Consider the following 16,800-nt stretch of genomic DNA (forward strand, 5'->3'; position numbering starts at 1 on the left):
ACGGTGCAGAACCCAGGCTGGGTGTCGGGCTGGCAGTACCTGATGGGGCTGAGGGGTGTGGGCATGTCCTCCTGGATATGCTCCCTCTCCTGCGAAGCAGTGTGCTGCACTGTGTAGGTGATGTGGAAGAGCAGAGCGATGTAGAGCTGAGGGAAGAGCTCTTTCACCTTCTGCCTGCAGGCCTGCTCCTGGAGGATCACATACAGGGCTCTTGTGGCCTGCAGCTAAGAACAGGAGACAGACATCGCTCTCCCCACTGGGCACTGGCTTCCTGACAACGGGGCAGGCGACGGCATTGGCCATGATCCCGTCTGTGCGGGCGTGAGAGGGGGAGGGCTTTGCATCAGCAGTGGGCGTAGCTGTTCCTCACTGGCTGCCGCCTGCCACGAGGGGCGCGGCTCTGTCCTGCAGGGGCAGCTCAAGTAGTCACCTGGCACCTCATTGCATGTGCTGGGGCCATGCTCTGGCAGTGGGGGTGAAGAGGTTAATGCTGTCTGGGCTGTCCCCACCTTCCTACCCCCCTGCACACAGCTGTGTGCCCTGTACAGCAGGCTGAGAGCAATGGGCAGGGGCAGGGCTTAGATCCCTGCTTCGGTTCTGCCCTTAGTTCGACCCCCGCCCCCAGTGTAGACCAGGCCTTAGTATAGACTCATAACTATGTACCATCTGTTGCCAGCAAGGGGCATACTGCCCTCTATAAACAGCCTCCTCTCCCAATTTTACAACAATTGAATTTGAATAGATTGCATAGTATAGCTAATACGATATTTTTTGCACATACAGCTACCATTGGAAATACTGTAGAAACAGATGGTAGCAGTCGGCATTCACTACACTCAGATTCTGTAAGTTATTGAAACATACCGAATATAAATCTGTTTTGAAGTGAGCACCTTCAGTTTAACCTTAAGAATACTGTACAACACAAAAGACAAGAATGTTCACTGTAAGGGGATTCTACTTATTTTTACATTTCCAAAAAGCAATCATCACAAATATCTGAGTGAATGAAGATGAATAAGACAACATAGTGACTAAGAAAACAAAAAGATTGTTGCCCTCTTTAATATTTAACTATATAGTGTAATAGCCACATCCCTCCATTCCTTCATCCAGGCAAAAGGCTGAGAAAATAGATGTGCTTTGCATCATGCCCTGAGTCAATAGACTCTGGCTCTGTTAGTAAATATCCAAACTGAGGGTTCTCTAGTAGGAATTCCTCAGCTCCAGAGATTCCAGATGTAGAGATTTTTTTTAACCAGTGTCTAAGTTGTCTTCATCTGCCATTGTATATATATGGACAGATGAAGAGAGAATTAACACTAATTCTGTAAGGAATAAATGGTCAGTTTTCACAGTGGAGAGAGGTAAATAGCGGGGCCCTCCAACGATCTGTGTTGAGACCAGTGTAGTTCAACATAGTCATAAATGATCCAGAAAAAGGGGTAACCAGTGAGGTGGCAAAATTCGCAGATGATACAAAATGACTCAAGATAGTTAAATCCAAAGCAGCCTGCGAAGAGCTACAAAGGGGTCTAAAAAAAATGAGGGACTGGGCAAGAAAATGGCAGATGAAATTCAATATTGATAAATGCAAAGTAATGCACATTGGAAATCATAATCCCAACTATACATACAAAATTATGAGGTTTAAATGACCACTCAAGAAAGAGATTTTGGAGTTATCGTATATAGTTCTCTGAAAACATCCAGTCAACGTGCAGCGGCAGGCTCCCCTGGCCCCTCCCCCGCTTCCCCCCAGCTGCAGCGTGGCCAGCAGCTGGGCAGTTCAGCTGAGCTCCTGAGTCGTTCTGCTGCTTTGAGCTGCCGGCAAGGTAAGGTACGGGGGAGGCTGTGAACTCCAGGGCTGCGGGGAGGAGGGCAAGTGGGGCAATTTGCCCCAGGCCCTGCAGGGGACCCCGGACCCTCCTCTGCTTCCCTCCCTTAAATCAGAACTTTTTATAGGGAACCGGTTGTTAAGATTTTGGCAGCTCATCATTGGTTCTATATAAATCTATGATGCGCCGAAACCTTGAATACTGCCTGCAGTTCTGGTCGCCCCATCTCAGAACAGATATACCAGTATTGTAAAAGGTGCAGAGAAGGGCCACAAAAATGATTAGGAGGATGGAACAGCTTCCATATGAGGAGAGAGAAAAAAGATGCGGGGGAAGTCTATACTTCAAACACTGTATCGCCGTAGCTGCACTGGCGCTGTAGCGTTTAAGTGAAGATGCTCCTATGCAAACAAGCTCTTAATCCACCTCCCTGAGAGGCGCTGGCTAGGTGAGTGGGAGAGGTGCTCCTAACGACAGGGGTGTGGATTTTTCACACCCCTGAGCAATATAGTTATAACAATATAGGTCTGTAGTAGAGACCTGGGACTATTTCGTTTAGACAAGAGATGACTAAGGGGGGATATGATAGAGGTCTATAAAATCATGACTGGTATGAAGAAAGTGACTAGGGAAGTGTTATTTACTCTTGCACATAACAGGAGAACTAGGGGTCACTTTATGAAATGAATAGGCAGCAAGTTAAAAACAAACAAAAGAAGGTATCTCTGCACACAATGCACAGGCAACCTGTGGAAATTGTTGCCGTGGGATGTTGTGAAGGCTAAAAGTATAATTGGGTTCAAGATAATCAGGGCATGCAACCCCATACTCTGTATGTCCCTAAACCTCTGACTACCAGAAGCTGGGACTGCATGTCAGGGGATGGATCACTCAGAATTTCCCTGTTCAGTTCATTCCCTCTGAAACATGAAGCACTGGCCACTATCTGAAGACACAATCCTGGGCTAGATGAACCATTGGTCTGACTCAGTATGTCCATTCTTATGTGAGTTATGAAGAGTAGAATACGGATAGAGGAAGCTAGACATCAGGGGAAACTCCATGGCTTGCAGGACTAAGGATAATGAGGGTTTCTTTAAAAAAAGTGTATTAGGAACAAAAGAAATCATAGCAGTGGTGTAGGCTCATTACTAGATGGAGACTGTTTAAAAGGTTGCAGAAAAGGTGGAAGTTTCAATAAATATGTTTTTCGTGTTGGAAACCCCATGTCAGTGTATTTAGGAAGGACAAGGGTCTCCAGTGCTCTTACATTTTAGCTGCAGCATGAAGGAGTAGAGGTGGTGAAGTCCCTCCACAGCCGATTACCAGATCTGCTGCTCCTGCTCCGCACAGCACAGAGTGAGACACCCCACCAGCTGGCCCAGGATTCTGAACTCCTCCACTCCCTGACGGAGAGAGGGAGCAAAGGGAGTCATTCGCCCCTGCAGACCTAGCGCAGCGAGTCCCCCTGGCATTGCCCTAGCAATGGGTTAGAACAGGGGGAGGCAGAGGCCACCGCAGAGAGACTGGGGACAATGAGAGCAGGAGGAGCTGTGAGGCCCATCACCAGGGGCTGAGGAAAGCTCAGCAGGGACGGAGACATCTGGGCAGCAAACTCAGCAAACGTTACCCCCGAGTGGGGACCCAGGTAACGAATGAACTAATGTCCAGTCTCCATCTCAAGGGCAAGTTCCTAATCCCAGCCCCTTCTCCCATCCCGCTCCCTTCTTTGACCTCAGGCCCAGGAGCTTGGAATCACCTTGGACTCCTCTGCTCTGCATTCTGCCTCTCTCACTCCATCCTGGAGCTCCCCAGAGCCCTCCCTTTCCGTGCCGTCCCCAGCCTGCCTGCTCTCTCCTGCCGGCTCTCTCCTGCAGCCTTGTCCTCTCGTCTCCCCCTCCTGCAGCCCCTGCACTGGCTCCCTGCTCTTCCCCACCTGGCACCAAGCCCCTTGCCCTCCTCTCCCGGGGTCTGCACAGCCTCCCCACTCCCACTCCCCGGTTCTCTGGCGCCTTTGGCCCCGCCCATCCCTTTCACTGTGTCCCCTCCCACCTCCCTCCTTCTGTTCTGCTGCCCCAGACTCTGGGGGCACATCATCCGAGCAACCCCCTCCAGCTGCCGGAGAGGAGGCCCTTCCACAGTGGGGATGGAGCAGCTGGAGCAGCTCAATGGCCCTGAGCATGCAGAGCAAGGGGCGTTCATCTGGCAGCCTGGCAGGAGCTGATGCCAAAGCATCCCACAGGCGTCTGACAAAGGGGGTGAACAGACACCTGGGTTCAGAGGCTGCTGTCAGGGCAATCCTGTGTAAATGCACTGACCCTGCAGAGCAGACTTTGGTGCTAGGGGAACAGCGGGGAGAGTCCTTGGAGACAGAATGATGGGACTCGACCCAAAGCCCACTGGAGTCAGAGGACAGACCCATCGACCTCAGGGCTCGTTAGATTGGACTCCTACTGAGGATCTTGCTGAGTCACTATTCTAGACCTGCGTTTTCCCTGCCAGGGCGTGCTGCACCATGAGGCTGCTCAGTGTAGTTAGGATCTGGGGGTTATCATGGATCTCACACTGAATATGAATCAACAATGTGATGCTGTTGTGAAAAAGGGAAATGCCATTCTGAATTGTGTTAGCTTGGAGCACTGTGTCCAGTTGCAGGCACCATGCTTTAAGAAAGATGTGAACAAACTGGGGCCAGTCCAGAGGACAGCGACAAAAATGATCAGCAGTTTGGAAAACCTGACCTGTGAAGAAAGGTTGAACGAATTGGGCATGTTTCATCTTGAGAAGGCGGAGGTGACACCTTTAACAGTCTTCAAATACGTTAAGGGCTGTTATACAGGGGATGGTGACAAATTGTTCTCCATGTCCCCTGGAGGTAGGACAAGAAGTAATGAGCTTAATCTGCAGCAAGGGAGATTTAAGTTAAAGAGTAGGAAAAAGTCTAAGGGTGGCTAAGCACTGGAACAGGTGACCTAGGGAAGTGGTGGACTCCCCATCATGGAGATTTAAAAAAACAGGCTGGACAAACACTCAACAGGGACAGTCTAGGAATACTTGGCCCTGCCTCAGTGCAGGGGGTGGAGTAGATGACCTCTTGAGATCCCTTCCAGCCCTGCACTTCTGTGATTCCCTCTTCCCAGGTTCTGGGATCAAGGAGACCGAATCTCTGTCGAGGACATTTCCCTCTTTTGGGAGCACAAACGACCCACAGAATCTACTTCCTGTGGCCCCAGAACTAGAATGTTGGGGGAATCTAGCTCTGGGCTCTGGCCAGGTTGGTGGGGCCCATGGTGAACACAAAGGAATGCCAGGTTCACATTGGGGCTCAGTGGAGAACACAGCAGATCCGGCCCGCGCTCCTCCACCTCCACCCCATACAGACGTTTTTCAGATATAGTGGGGGCACTTGGCCCTCCAGCCCAAGAACCTTTGTAGAGAACGTACTCTGAGGAGCCGAAGGCACGGGGGTGTCCCATGCTTGGGATTAAATGGAGCCTTGGTCCCTGAGCCCCACCCCAGCTACAGGACTAGTCCCCTTCCTGCCGCCACGCCTCCAGACCTCCAAGATGTTTTGCAGCACCAGAAGGTTGGGCTCCTGATCCTCGCACACCAAGGCCTTCAGCATCTCATCCATGGTTTTCAGAGTCTGCGTGCAGAGCAGAGGAGAAACCAGAGCAAGTGGAGTTACCCAGCCAGGTGATGAACCAATGCCTTGGCGTTTGACACCCCCCCAGGTCATAGCAGCCCCTGGTATTACAGCTCACCCACTCACTTGTACCCGCAGGGTACCTACTACAAACTCCTTCTAGCAACAGGGCCCCACCTGTCTTTGCTCTCCCCAGAAAGGCCACTGGACACAGTCTATCCCACTGGAAGAGTCAGACAGGACTCCACATTTGGAGGGCAGATTTCCAGCCAAGCTTCGGCTCCCCTGGCCTATGTGCACCTGAAGCAGCCGATCTCAGGCCTGTGCCCCCAGCCACGCATGGGGGATGAATGTGCTTGTGAAGGGAGTGTCTGTTCCTCACTAATTGTCGGTGCATGTGAAGGATAAATGCCTACTACTGCTACCCTAGGAGGGAGTTACTCCTTTATCTGGGCCTGTGCTGAAGTCCTGTCGGGGAGCTGTGATCATTACACTCTTATGCCAGTGCCAGGTAACCCAGGGGACAGTACACGAGCGAGTGGCAGGATTCCCACTCGGTTTGGGACGGCTCAACATGGCCAGTTTGGGGCTTACTTTGGTGTAGAGAGCAGCCTCCACCTCCTTCATGGTCTCTGCTGGAGGCAGGGAGAAGATGCTGGAGAAGCAGGTGGCGAACAGGCTGGGTTGTGTCAGGACCCACAGCGGTGGCTTCACTTTGCTAAGAGAAGAGACACGTGCGGATTGGGGGCCTGAGGTGGGACTGATGTGCTGCTTTGTCTATTCTTATCAAAATATGATGGCTCTTCCAGAATAAACTGAGGGACAGAAGTGGAAAATTTGCAGGTTATGGCATTTTGACAGTTATTGCATGAGGTGTTATAATTGGACTTTATATTAAAATATAGTTTAGTCCTATTTTTAAATAGAAACCAGTATTTTGGGGGGGAAGAAATAGTATATTTAAATAAATAAGCAGAATATCGTGAACTCCAACATGTGGTAACAGAGGAAGTATGTGCCATCCTGTTACTTTTAAGACTCACTAAAGGAATAATAAAGGGTTGTGTGTAGGTATAATTCAATTTTTTTACTGTCCTTTGCTTCCTATCTTTTAACCACTGACTCATGAGAGAACCTCCCCTCTTATCCCATGACAGCTTCCTTTGGTTAAGAGCCTTTGGTGAGGGACCCAGTCAAAGGCTTTCTGAAAGTCCAAGTACACTATATCCATTGGATCACCCTTCTCCACATCCTTGTTGACCCCTTCAAAGAATTCTAGTAGACTGGTGAGGCATGATTTCCCTTTATAAAAGGCATGTTGACTCTGCCTCAACAAATTGTGTTCACCGATGTGTCTGATAATTCTGGTCTTTCCTATCGTTTCAACAATTTGCCTGGTACTGAAGTCAGGCTTACCAGGGATCACATCTGGAGACTTTTTAAAAATTCACTCTCATATTAGCTATCTCATACAGAGGCCAATTTAAACGCTAGGTTACATACCACAGCACTGCACATAAGTCTGTCTGGATGTCTCGTGATAGCTGCAACCTTTGCACCAGGCAGGCAATTTACCATGCAGTTCTCCCAGTCATCACAAACCCAATTGCTTATATGTCTATTGACTGAATCCCCAATGTCTATTTCCTGGCTTCTCTTTGTAAGTGGGGTTCCCGCCTCAGGAGGGGTAGCCTCAGTGTGAGAGGACATCATGACTTCATCTGGAAGGTGGGTCCCAACTATGGGATCGTCTCCCTCTGCTCCAGCTCGATGTTCTCCTTCCCCGAAACTTTCACCCTCCTCAGCAGCACAGAGGCTGTCAGACTGGGGATGGGACTACTCTACTGCATCCCTAAAGGTCTCCTCTATGTACCTCACTGTCTCCCTTGGCTCCACCAGTTCAGCCCCTCTGGTCTCCTGGTCTCCGAGGGCCAGTAGCTCCTTGGGCCAAATGCCCACATATGCTACCTGCCCACAGGGCTGGTAATCGTACATGCTGCATTCAGTGCAATCAACTGGAGAGCCCCACGCTGCTGCTGCCCTTCTGCCTGGTTTATTTTTACTCTTCCAGGGGGGTTAGTTTGTTTAGTTTGGTGGAGGGATGGGGGAGTAGGTTATTGGCCTGAGTTTACAGTATGTTTGTTAGATGTACTTGTCTCTCACACACCCTCTCTAAACTTCCTTGCAAAACTCCCGTTTGCTAACCGAAGGTCTGATTTATATTGCCTGCTGTCTGTTTCCCCTCCCTGGGTCAGCCAAAATGCTGGTGAAGCACAGTGCAGAGTATCGGCAGCTCCTCAAGGACAGGCAAGCTGAGAGAGCCTTCTGGGTCACCTGGTTCACCAACACCAGCAATATCACATCGGTAACTACAGTCAGTGCTTCCTGGGATTGTTGTGCCCAGAGTTATCAGGAGTCAGAAATTAACACCCTAGGAGTCAGGGGGAAGAGACAGACCCAGGCATGTGACTAACCCCATCCGCTGGGACAGAGCCCTGCCTATGGCCCACTCCACCTCATAGAATAATAGTCCTCAGGAAATTATCTAGTCCAACCCCTTACTCAAAGCAGGACTAACCCAACTAAATCATCCCAGCCAGGGCTTTGTCAAGACTGACCTTAAAAACCTCTAAGGATGGAGATTCCACCACCTCCCTAGGTAACCCATTCCAGTGCTTCACCACCCTCCTAGTGAAATAGTGTTTCCTAATATCCAACCTAGACCTCCCCCACTGCAACTTGAGACCATTACTCCTTGTGCTGTCATCCGCCACCACTGAGAACAGCCGAGCTCCATCCTCTTTGGAACCCCCTTGCAGGTAGTGAAGGCTGCTATCAAGTCATGTGCCCCAGCCTCCGAATCATTTTCATTGCCCTCTGCTGGACTTTCTCTGATTTGTCCACATCCTTTCTCTTGTGCAGGGCCCAAAACTGGACGCAATACTCCAGATGTGACCTCACCAGTGCCGAATAGAGGGGAATAATCACTTCCCTCCATCTGCAGGCAATGCTTTTACTAATGCAGCCCAATATACCTGCCTACATGACACATCCCAAGATGCACTGGGGCTCATCCAAACCTGATCCCAGCTCCTTGTCAGGTTTGGTGGGAGCTTCCTCAGAGATTAATGCAATAAAAGGCATCATTGCTTCTGCGCACGAGTGCCAGCCCCTGCTGAGCACTAGAGAGTGTATCCGTGCTGCGCAGTATTGTGCCCCCGTGCACTGCCACGCTGGCCTCTGCCATGCATGACAGCTTCTGATTGCTGGCTGGGTACTGTGCTGCCCAGGTGTAGTAACCCAGGCCTGTCCCGGTAGAGTGGGGTTTGCCTGCACTCCTGGCCGGGCCAGTCCTGGCTGCATGGCCACTGACCGGATCCACCCTGGACAGCAAAAGGGGTTTCACTGGCAGTTTGTTTCAGATGTCTGGAAAGTACTTCAAGCCGTCGGAGTGCATGGACTTTCTCCTCACTGCTATCAACGGCATGAGAGACACCCGCGTCCATGACTCAGTGGCGGCCAGGCACATGGTGCATGTGATCCTGGAGGTCCTCGGCGCAGGCTTGGTGAGGGTAAGAGCTGCAGTGAGAACACCCTGCTGGGGGAGCGCATCCGTGGGAGACTCTGTCTCTGGGTGCTAGGCATTACTGGGGGGTAAGGGCTCCCAGAGACAAACGTCAGGAGGGCAATGCTGGGAACTCCCAGGCCGCCTTCAGCTAGAGCATGAGGGCGCCCCGGCATCCTGGAGAGCATGAAGCTAGCTTCAGCTCAGTCTTTGTCCCCCCAGTTCTCTGCACTAGATGGGTCGGACTCCTGGAGGGACGAAAGTGTCGATCAGGAGTTCCTGGCTTATCCAGTGTCGGTTTCCAGCTCTTGTAAAAAACTGGTGACTTCCCTTACACAGGAGCTGGCGTTCTTCAGGCTGTGCTGAGCCCGTAGACGTTCCACTGTAGGGGCGTGTGCACCCAGGGCATGCGAGTCGCAGACGTTTGCCAGCAGTACCACGGAGCGGAGCCTGCGCCCCCCCCCCCCAGCGCACAGGCACGGGCATCAAAAGGGCATATCCGCCACCTCCCTCTCCAGTCCTTCACACCTGCATGCTGCCAGGTGAACATCCCTATTTCTACTGAGACCTCAGGGGCAAGGTTTATAGGAACTGGCTGGAGTTGGTTCCCCCGCCCCCGTGTTTCACCCCTACAGCTCGCTGGGGATCTAAACTGCCATTCACCGGTTTGAGCCTCTACCTAGCCAGGCCCTGTTCTCTCCACCCAGGCAGTTGCTAGCCCTGAACCCCTGCAGGAAGCCATGACACATAGGTGCTTGGGGCTCGTGAGAAAGGCTATCGCTGGCTGAATGATCCCTGCCTGTATGGTGGGGATTGAGGCCACTTTGCCAGCAGGTGCCCCCCAAGTCCTGTGCTGTGGCGAGTCATTAGAGGGGATGCAGCTGGACAGAAAGGCAGAATTGGGTCCCCAAGCAGAGCCCCTCTACTACCTGCCTGTGTCCTAACCGCCAGGATAGTGGTCAATCCCACCTTCAGGTCAGGTTCCAGCATCAGGCCCTGTCGATACCCACAGCTGTTGCACCCAGCGTGTGCTGATAGACTCTGGAACATCCAGTACGTTTACAAACACTAGAAACTGCCTAACACCAGGCACGGGGGCTGGGAGACGGGGGATGTGTAGGGTACAGAGCACAGCTCCCCTAATGCTGGGCAGGAGGCTGGAAGATGCATAGGATACAGGGCACAGCACCCCTAATGCTGAGCAGGGAGGCTGGGGATGTGTAAGGTACAGAGCGCAGCACCCCCTAAGTTGGGCAGGGGGGCTGGAGATGGGGCAATGTAGGGTACAGAGCACAGAACCCCTAACGCTGGGCAGGGGGGCTGGGAGATGCGTAGGATACAGAGCACAGCGTCCTCTAACACCTAGCAGGGGGGCTGAGAGATGGGGGGTGTAGGATACAGAGCACAGCACCCCCTAATGCCTGGTAGGGGGGCTGAGAGATGGGGAGTGTAGGATACAGAGCACAGCACCCCCTAATGCCTGGCAGGGGGCCTGGAAGCTGGGGGAATATGTAGGATACAGAGCACAGTGCTCCCTAACACCAGGACACGAGGCCTCGTCCATGTCAGGGCAGAAATGATCACACCCTTCGAATGGGGGATCTGGCAGGAGCACTGCTTTACATTAAGGTTCTTTTGGTGATAGGCTAACCTTACCCCTGTCCTGCATTTTGAGTGTGAACAGCTGTAGATGGAAACCCAGATGGCAGAGATGGAGCAGGACTAACCGCGATCACTTAGTCTAGCCCTCACCCTGTGTCTAGCCTGTACAAGTGTTGAAAACAGCAGGTGCCTTTTCTTGCCCTGAGATGTCAACGCTTGCTACGGCTTTCTCCCTGTATGGGTTGTGGGATCCAGTGGAGCGGTCTGTGTTCTGTTTACAGGACAAGATGTGTAAATACATCAGAAAGCACCAAATTGAAACAGAGGATTGCTATGTACAGGGGGGATTGCTATGTACCGGGAGGGGAGGGGGAGCACATGACTAGTTATCTGCTCAATAGCTTTATTCAACATGTACTTTTTGACATGTTCCCACACCTGGTGTAGGGTTTATGTTCTACCCTCCGTTCCCATTTCCAGTCGTGTACATTTTTGGCGCTGTACCTGGTGACTGGACAGGGCAGGAAGCCAATGGGGAAGAAGTCATGGTCTGGCACGAAGTGTTCCACCTTGCTCCAGGCGGGGTCTGATGCCAAAAGCCCCCAGAGAAGGGAGGCTGGCTTTTCCCAGAGCTAGGGCAGCTGGGCAGCTTCAATGACCGGGCTCTCCGCAGTGCACATTGTGGTCATCCTATGGACAAATGTCCATAGGCCGCAGCAGGCTGGAGGCTGGATCTTGAAGGCCTCCAGGATGAAGATGGTCTGAGAAGCCAGGCATCGGACTGAGGACTTGCTGTCCTGCTGCAAGCCTTTGAGGTCTAAGATTGAAAGGAAGGAAATGGAGGTCAGAGCCATGGCACTCTGGAGAGCCCCGGCAAGCCAAGCCAGCTCTGTACCTCTTGGCCCACAACAAGGAGGCAGCAGGCCGGGTGGCAGGAGGCAGGGGACTAGTGGGAACAACCGCAACCCTCACTAAACATCCCCACCGCCCTCCACAGCTGGGGGAGCCTCCAGACACAGGCAAGAAGTCCCAATGAACCCCATTCACTCACTATTTCTAGGACTGCCTCATCCCTGCAGTATCTGAGAGCTCATCCCTGCCTGTATTTACCCTCCCCCTTCCCCCCCAATGCACAGATGGGCACTTAGGCCTAGAGAGGGGGAGAGTCACAAAGGGGGCTTGGGCATTGTTAGGCGCCGCCTAACTTCAGGTGCCCTGCTGCCCTCCAGGAAATGCCGAGGAGGGAGCTCAGCCATTCTCTAGCTCCGGTTGGGAGGCCTAGCTGTGAACCTGCTCTGGGAGTGAGGAGTCTGAGCTATGTCACCCACCCTTCCCTTTTCCCGAACAAATGTGGTGGAAATGCTGCTCTGCCCTGGTAGGGGCCATGGCCAGGGTTGTGCTCTTCCCACCAGCACAGCCAGGGGAGTGTGCGGAGGCAAGTGGCTGTAGGAGTGGTGAGGCAACTCCTCGCCCCACCCAATCTCTCAGCCTGGCTGCAGGGGGGTGTTGAGCTCAGAGGATGCAGAGAAGACTCAGCAGTTGGGTGGGGCACCATGGTCATGGCACTACTGGACTCAACATTCAAGTGATTTTGAGTGTCTGATTGTCACAGCACTGAGCACCTGCCCTCTTCCGGCCAGACCCTTTAAAGGGGGGGTGTCACATGTTGCCCCCCCCCTAACAAATTACTGGTCACTCTGTAACTATCTCAGCCGCAGACTCCAGTTCGTGGCCTCACCTGGGACACGTTGGGACGCTCATCATGCACAAGGAGGAGCAGTGGGATCAGGCTCTGGAGCACATGCTCCTTCATCTGCCTCCGGTTGGGCCCCCTTACAAGCTCCAGCAGGTCTTTAAAGAGGGTGATGGAGAGCACCTGGAGCTTGCTGGACACCTGCAAGAGACGATATAGGGAGAGGAGGAGACACTGTGACAGTCATTCTCATCCAGCGGGGCAAGCGCACACTGTGCCAGAGATGTCTGCCCTGCAGGGGGTATTGGTAACTCACCCCCAGCCATACAGCCACAGCTGGGGCCAGAGTCTCATGGGCATAGCGCCATTGAAGGCAATAGAGATGCAGATTTCCACCAGCTGAGGGGCTGGCCTGGTACCTTCTTGGCCAGGGAGAGCAGTAAGCTGGGGTGAGACTGCCCCTGGGCTCTCACAGCCAGCTCTGGGTGCACTGACATCAGCACCCGCCTTTGTCAGCCAAGGGGAAACGTTCAGGGTGGAGCAGCGCCAGGACAGGGGCGGCAGAGAGGGAGCGATGAGGAAAGATTCAAAGAGCAAAGGTGGGGTGTAGTTTGTCCACCCGCTTTGCAGGCCCAGCTCACACTGGTGTTGACCCACAGCGGCCCTCTAGCCGGGCCAAGGGGGCCAGGCATGGGGGGCAAATTCCTACATTGGTGTTTGTTTGGGCCATGCTCAGGGACCTGGGGTGAATTTAACCAGGGCCAAGGGGTGGTAAATGTGCAGGAGCTCCCAGATAGGGGGCCTTGGAAGCCATGACTGGAAGCCACCCAGCCTCCAGGGGCAGGGGCGGCTCTAGAAAATAGGCTGCCCCAAGCAGCCGTGCGCAGCGCCGCCCCTTCCCCGGTCCCGCGGCGGGTCCCCTCTTCCCGTGGCACCTGTTGAGCTCCCGCAGGCATGCCTGCGGCAGGTCAACCGGAGCCCGGGACCAGCGGACCTGCCGCAGGCGTGCCTGCGGGAGCTCATCCGGAGCCGCGGGAAGAGGGGACCCGCCGCAGTCATGCCTGCGGCAGGTCCGCTCCTCCCGGGCTCCGGTTGACCTGCCGCAGGCACGCCTGCGGGAGCTCAGCCGGAGCCAAATGCCGCCCCCCAGGGAAAGGGCCGCCCCACGCGCCTGCTTGGCGCGCTGGGGTCTAGAGCCGGCCCTGTCCAGGGGTTTGGGGTGGGGTGAGGGGTCAGCTCAGAACAGCTGGGCAGGCTCTGTACAAAACACGTGGGAGGGGTATAGGGGCATCAGGGCTGCACTGCAGCGGGCACAGGCAGATGTTGAACTGGCACCTCTCTGGTCTTCCCTCCAGTTGTTGTGGCCTGTTTGCCTTTCCCTGGTGATGGGCGTTGTGTTCATTAACATTATTTGGATTTAACCCCTGCCACATAAAGAACCTGTTCTGTTCCCCTCGGGCCCGAAAGGGGTTTGGTTTAAAGGGCTCGCCCCAGGGCGAGATCCTGCATCCTTGGTCCAGGCTGCCCTGTCTCTTTGGCCAGCTGGGGATCCAGGAGACCCTGGGAACAGCTTTAGCCAGGCCTGTGCCACTACTAAATAAAGAGCGGTAGGGTCCCAGCAGAGTTTGGGAGGGTTGAGAGTAGGATTTACCGTTATAAGAGCTGGGGAGTCCCTCCAGGAGCCCCCACTGGGGCATTACCCCTGGAAGGCAGTAATGGATGGGCCCCTTTCTCCTGCCCGCTTGCTGGATCTCGCCAGCCAGTGTGGGACTGAACATCAGTCTGGTGAATGCGCCGGCGGGGGCTAGTTTGTGGGTACTAAAGACCTGAGAAGAACTTTCCTGTCCTTTGACGCTGCCCTGCCATGAGAATGAAGGGGAGAGGAGAGGGCGGTAGCTACAGAACCTACAGACGGAGCCGTTTCCTTATGGAGCTGACTGGCCAGCTGTAGGATTCCTGGCCAGGGAAGGGAGGGGCAGATTTTCACCAGGGTACCATCACTTGTCACCCTGGAAGCCAGCAAGAGTATTGCAGCACCCTTTGCTACAGAGGCCCCCTCGCTGCATGCAGGCTCAGGAATGCACGTCCTTCCCCAAGGGGAGTCTCGTCCCCAGGCTGCCCTCATCCTGGTCAGTAGACCTGCAGGATACCAGGGTTCCCATCCTTTCTGCCATGTGCTCTCATGGAGAATGTGGTAGCAGAGGAAGGCGGGAATGGGCTCACGTCATTTATGACCATCCGTATTCTGGCTAGGAGGATAGCACAGGCCCTGCTAGCCCACCCCACAACCTCCATTCACAAGTCTGCAGTTTGAACGGTCTCCTGTGAGCTGCCAGGCCTTACATCATCAAACAATGGCAGGAGTTGCTCAGCCACTTGCACAGCCGCGCGGCTGGCGCTCTGCCTGTCCATGCCGGTGAGGAGGTGTTTTAGCACGGCGATGGCCTTGGTGATGAGGTCTCTGTCTACCTCCTGGAGTTTCCCCACCTGTGTGAAAGGAGGAGCTGCTTTACGAAACACCCTCCAGTGACCCAACAAGCCATTTCCAGAACAACGTCTGCGTCCCCTGCAGACAGAGGCATGGGAACTAGGGGTGCTGCAGCACTCCCAGGTTTTACACAGGGCTCTGCTCCTGGCCCCACACACAGGGTCCCAGCTGCTGATCCTGTGCCAACCCCCAGCTGTGGCCCCAGCCTCGGTCCCCTTTCCCCATCCACACCGCCCCCCCCACGCCTCCTGGAGCCATGGCCGTGCTCCTGACCCCAACTCTAATGGTGGAGGGGTGTGTGGACAGGGGTAAGTGGGGGGGTGAAGCACCTCCACTATAAAAAGTCTCCCAGCGCCCCTGCCTCCAGATGGCATGTTAGAGCCTCAAAGCCTTTGCACAGCCAGCTAAGATCACGGACAGTGGGGCTGGCTACCTGCAACATAAGCAGCTGCTTCCTTGTACCCCAGATCTCAGGGGATGGTTTTTATTAGCAGATATCATCCGTGGGAAGTTCTCTACACAACACGTTGACCCCAAATAAATCAAGTGTATTATTGTTCAAATAGCACCTCGATGGCCTGTCTGCAATGAGGGCTTGTGCTGGGGGCTTTCCAGGCACAGTAAGAGATGGTCCCTGCCCTAGAGCTTACAGGCTAGACACACGAAGGAAGGATTTCTATCCCCATTGTACAGACATGGAACTCAGGCATAGAGAGGCTACGTGACTCGCCCCAGCCCACCTCACCTCTCTAGGTGCCCTGGGGGAGCGTGGGAAGGATGAAAGCCCTGCAGCGATGTCTGTCTCCTGTTCTTAGCTGCAGGCCACAAGAGCCCTGTACGAGATCCTCCAGGAGCAGGCCTGCAGGCAGGAGGTGAAAGAGGTTTTCCCTCAGCTTTAAATCTCTCTGCTCTTCCACATCACCTACACAGGCAGTACACTGCTTCGCACGAGAAGGAGCATAACCAGGAGGACACGCCCACACCCCTCAGCCCCGTCAGGAACCGCCAGCCCGACACCCAGCCTGGGTTCTGCACCGTCGCCCGCAGGCACGCGGCAAGGCCTGGCCTGGGCTCAGTAACAAGAAGCTCGCTCTGCACACAGGTTCGCGGTGAAGGCCATGAAAGCTTTGCTTCGATGTGCTGGCTACAAGGACCAGGTCACCTTCATCCTGAAGCAGGGCAGCTGGGACCTGCTCATGAGGTCCGACACACACCACAAAGGCGTCTGCCTGCTTGCCCGGTGAGTGCTGCCCAGAACTGATCACAGCAGCAGCTCCCCTCCCTGGCCCAGGACACGGCCACATTGCCTTCCCTGCTGGGTGAGACGCGGCTCCCAATCGCCTGCATGGAACAGGCTGCAGCCTCTGTGCTGTTGGCCAAGGGGTCAGTCGGCTACTTCTCCACCCTGCGCTGCCTGGCATAAACCGCTTCCTGCGTGGCTCTGGCAGGCGTGGCTGGGCAAAGACAGCCTCCGCCATGTCTTTCCGCAGCGTTGGTGTAGCCCTGTCAGGCCCAGCACATGAGAGAGACAAGGTGGGGGAGGGAATGTCTTTGGTTGGCCCAGTGACTGTGGGTGAGAGAGAAGCTAACAGAGAAAGCTCCAGCGCTTGTCTTGGGTGAATCTAAGATATTCCCTCACCCACCCTTCTGTCTCTCATTACCCAATCTCTGGGCACATGAGGAAGGCCACCGACCCCACCGACACCCTTCTTTGTCTGCAGTTCTCTTGCAGCCCCAGCACTACGTGCTCAGAGCTGGCCTCGTGGAAGGGCTCCCTGTCGAGTGATTAAGGGTTTGGGTCTCTAGCTGTAAATAATAAAAAAAAAATCTATTGAAAAGGACTTTGTGACTATCTGTGTTTCTGTTAGAATGTCTTAGTGGCCCTTAAGTGAACTAAAAGTTGTAAAGGACCATCTTGGTTTGTTTTCAAGGAGCTGTCTGTCTTTTAAATTAAAAAATATATAGTTT

At 53.9% G+C, this 16,800-nt stretch overlaps 2 protein-coding genes across 6 annotated transcripts in view; both read right to left on the bottom strand.

Moving 5' to 3' along the window:
• The window catches only part of LOC123369353 (maestro heat-like repeat-containing protein family member 7), a 47,562-nt gene extending 46,712 nt beyond the window's left edge, over positions 1-850 (bottom strand). Inside the window, exon 1 of the mRNA XM_045014867.1 lies at positions 40-850. Coding sequence (XP_044870802.1) covers positions 40-303 — 264 coding nt within the window. The 5' untranslated portion in view covers positions 304-850. The remainder of the gene's footprint in view (positions 1-39) is intronic.
• LOC123369342 (maestro heat-like repeat-containing protein family member 7) overlaps positions 1-16,800 on the bottom strand; it is a 1,253,347-nt gene that overhangs the window by 1,065,014 nt on the left and 171,533 nt on the right. For 2 of the 5 annotated variants that reach the window (XM_045014828.1, XM_045014827.1), the window contains exons 21-26: positions 15,578-15,691; positions 14,688-14,831; positions 12,390-12,545; positions 11,156-11,468; positions 6,079-6,202; positions 5,398-5,484 (exon numbers count right to left, since the gene is read on the bottom strand). In XM_045014828.1, coding sequence (XP_044870763.1) covers positions 15,644-15,691 — 48 coding nt within the window. In that variant the 3' untranslated portion in view covers positions 5,398-5,484; positions 6,079-6,202; positions 11,156-11,468; ... (1 more) ...; positions 14,688-14,831; positions 15,578-15,643. Of the gene's footprint in view, positions 1-3,131; positions 3,245-3,963; positions 4,708-5,397; positions 5,485-6,078; positions 6,300-11,155; positions 11,469-12,389; positions 12,546-14,687; positions 14,832-15,577; positions 15,692-16,800 lie in introns of those variants that run through there. The other 3 variants (XM_045014829.1, XM_045014830.1, XM_045014831.1) reach the window with 3 other exon arrangements.

The sequence above is a fragment of the Mauremys mutica genome, chromosome 4 (genome assembly GCF_020497125.1).
Source record: "Mauremys mutica isolate MM-2020 ecotype Southern chromosome 4, ASM2049712v1, whole genome shotgun sequence".
Taxonomy (NCBI): Eukaryota; Metazoa; Chordata; order Testudines; family Geoemydidae; genus Mauremys; species Mauremys mutica.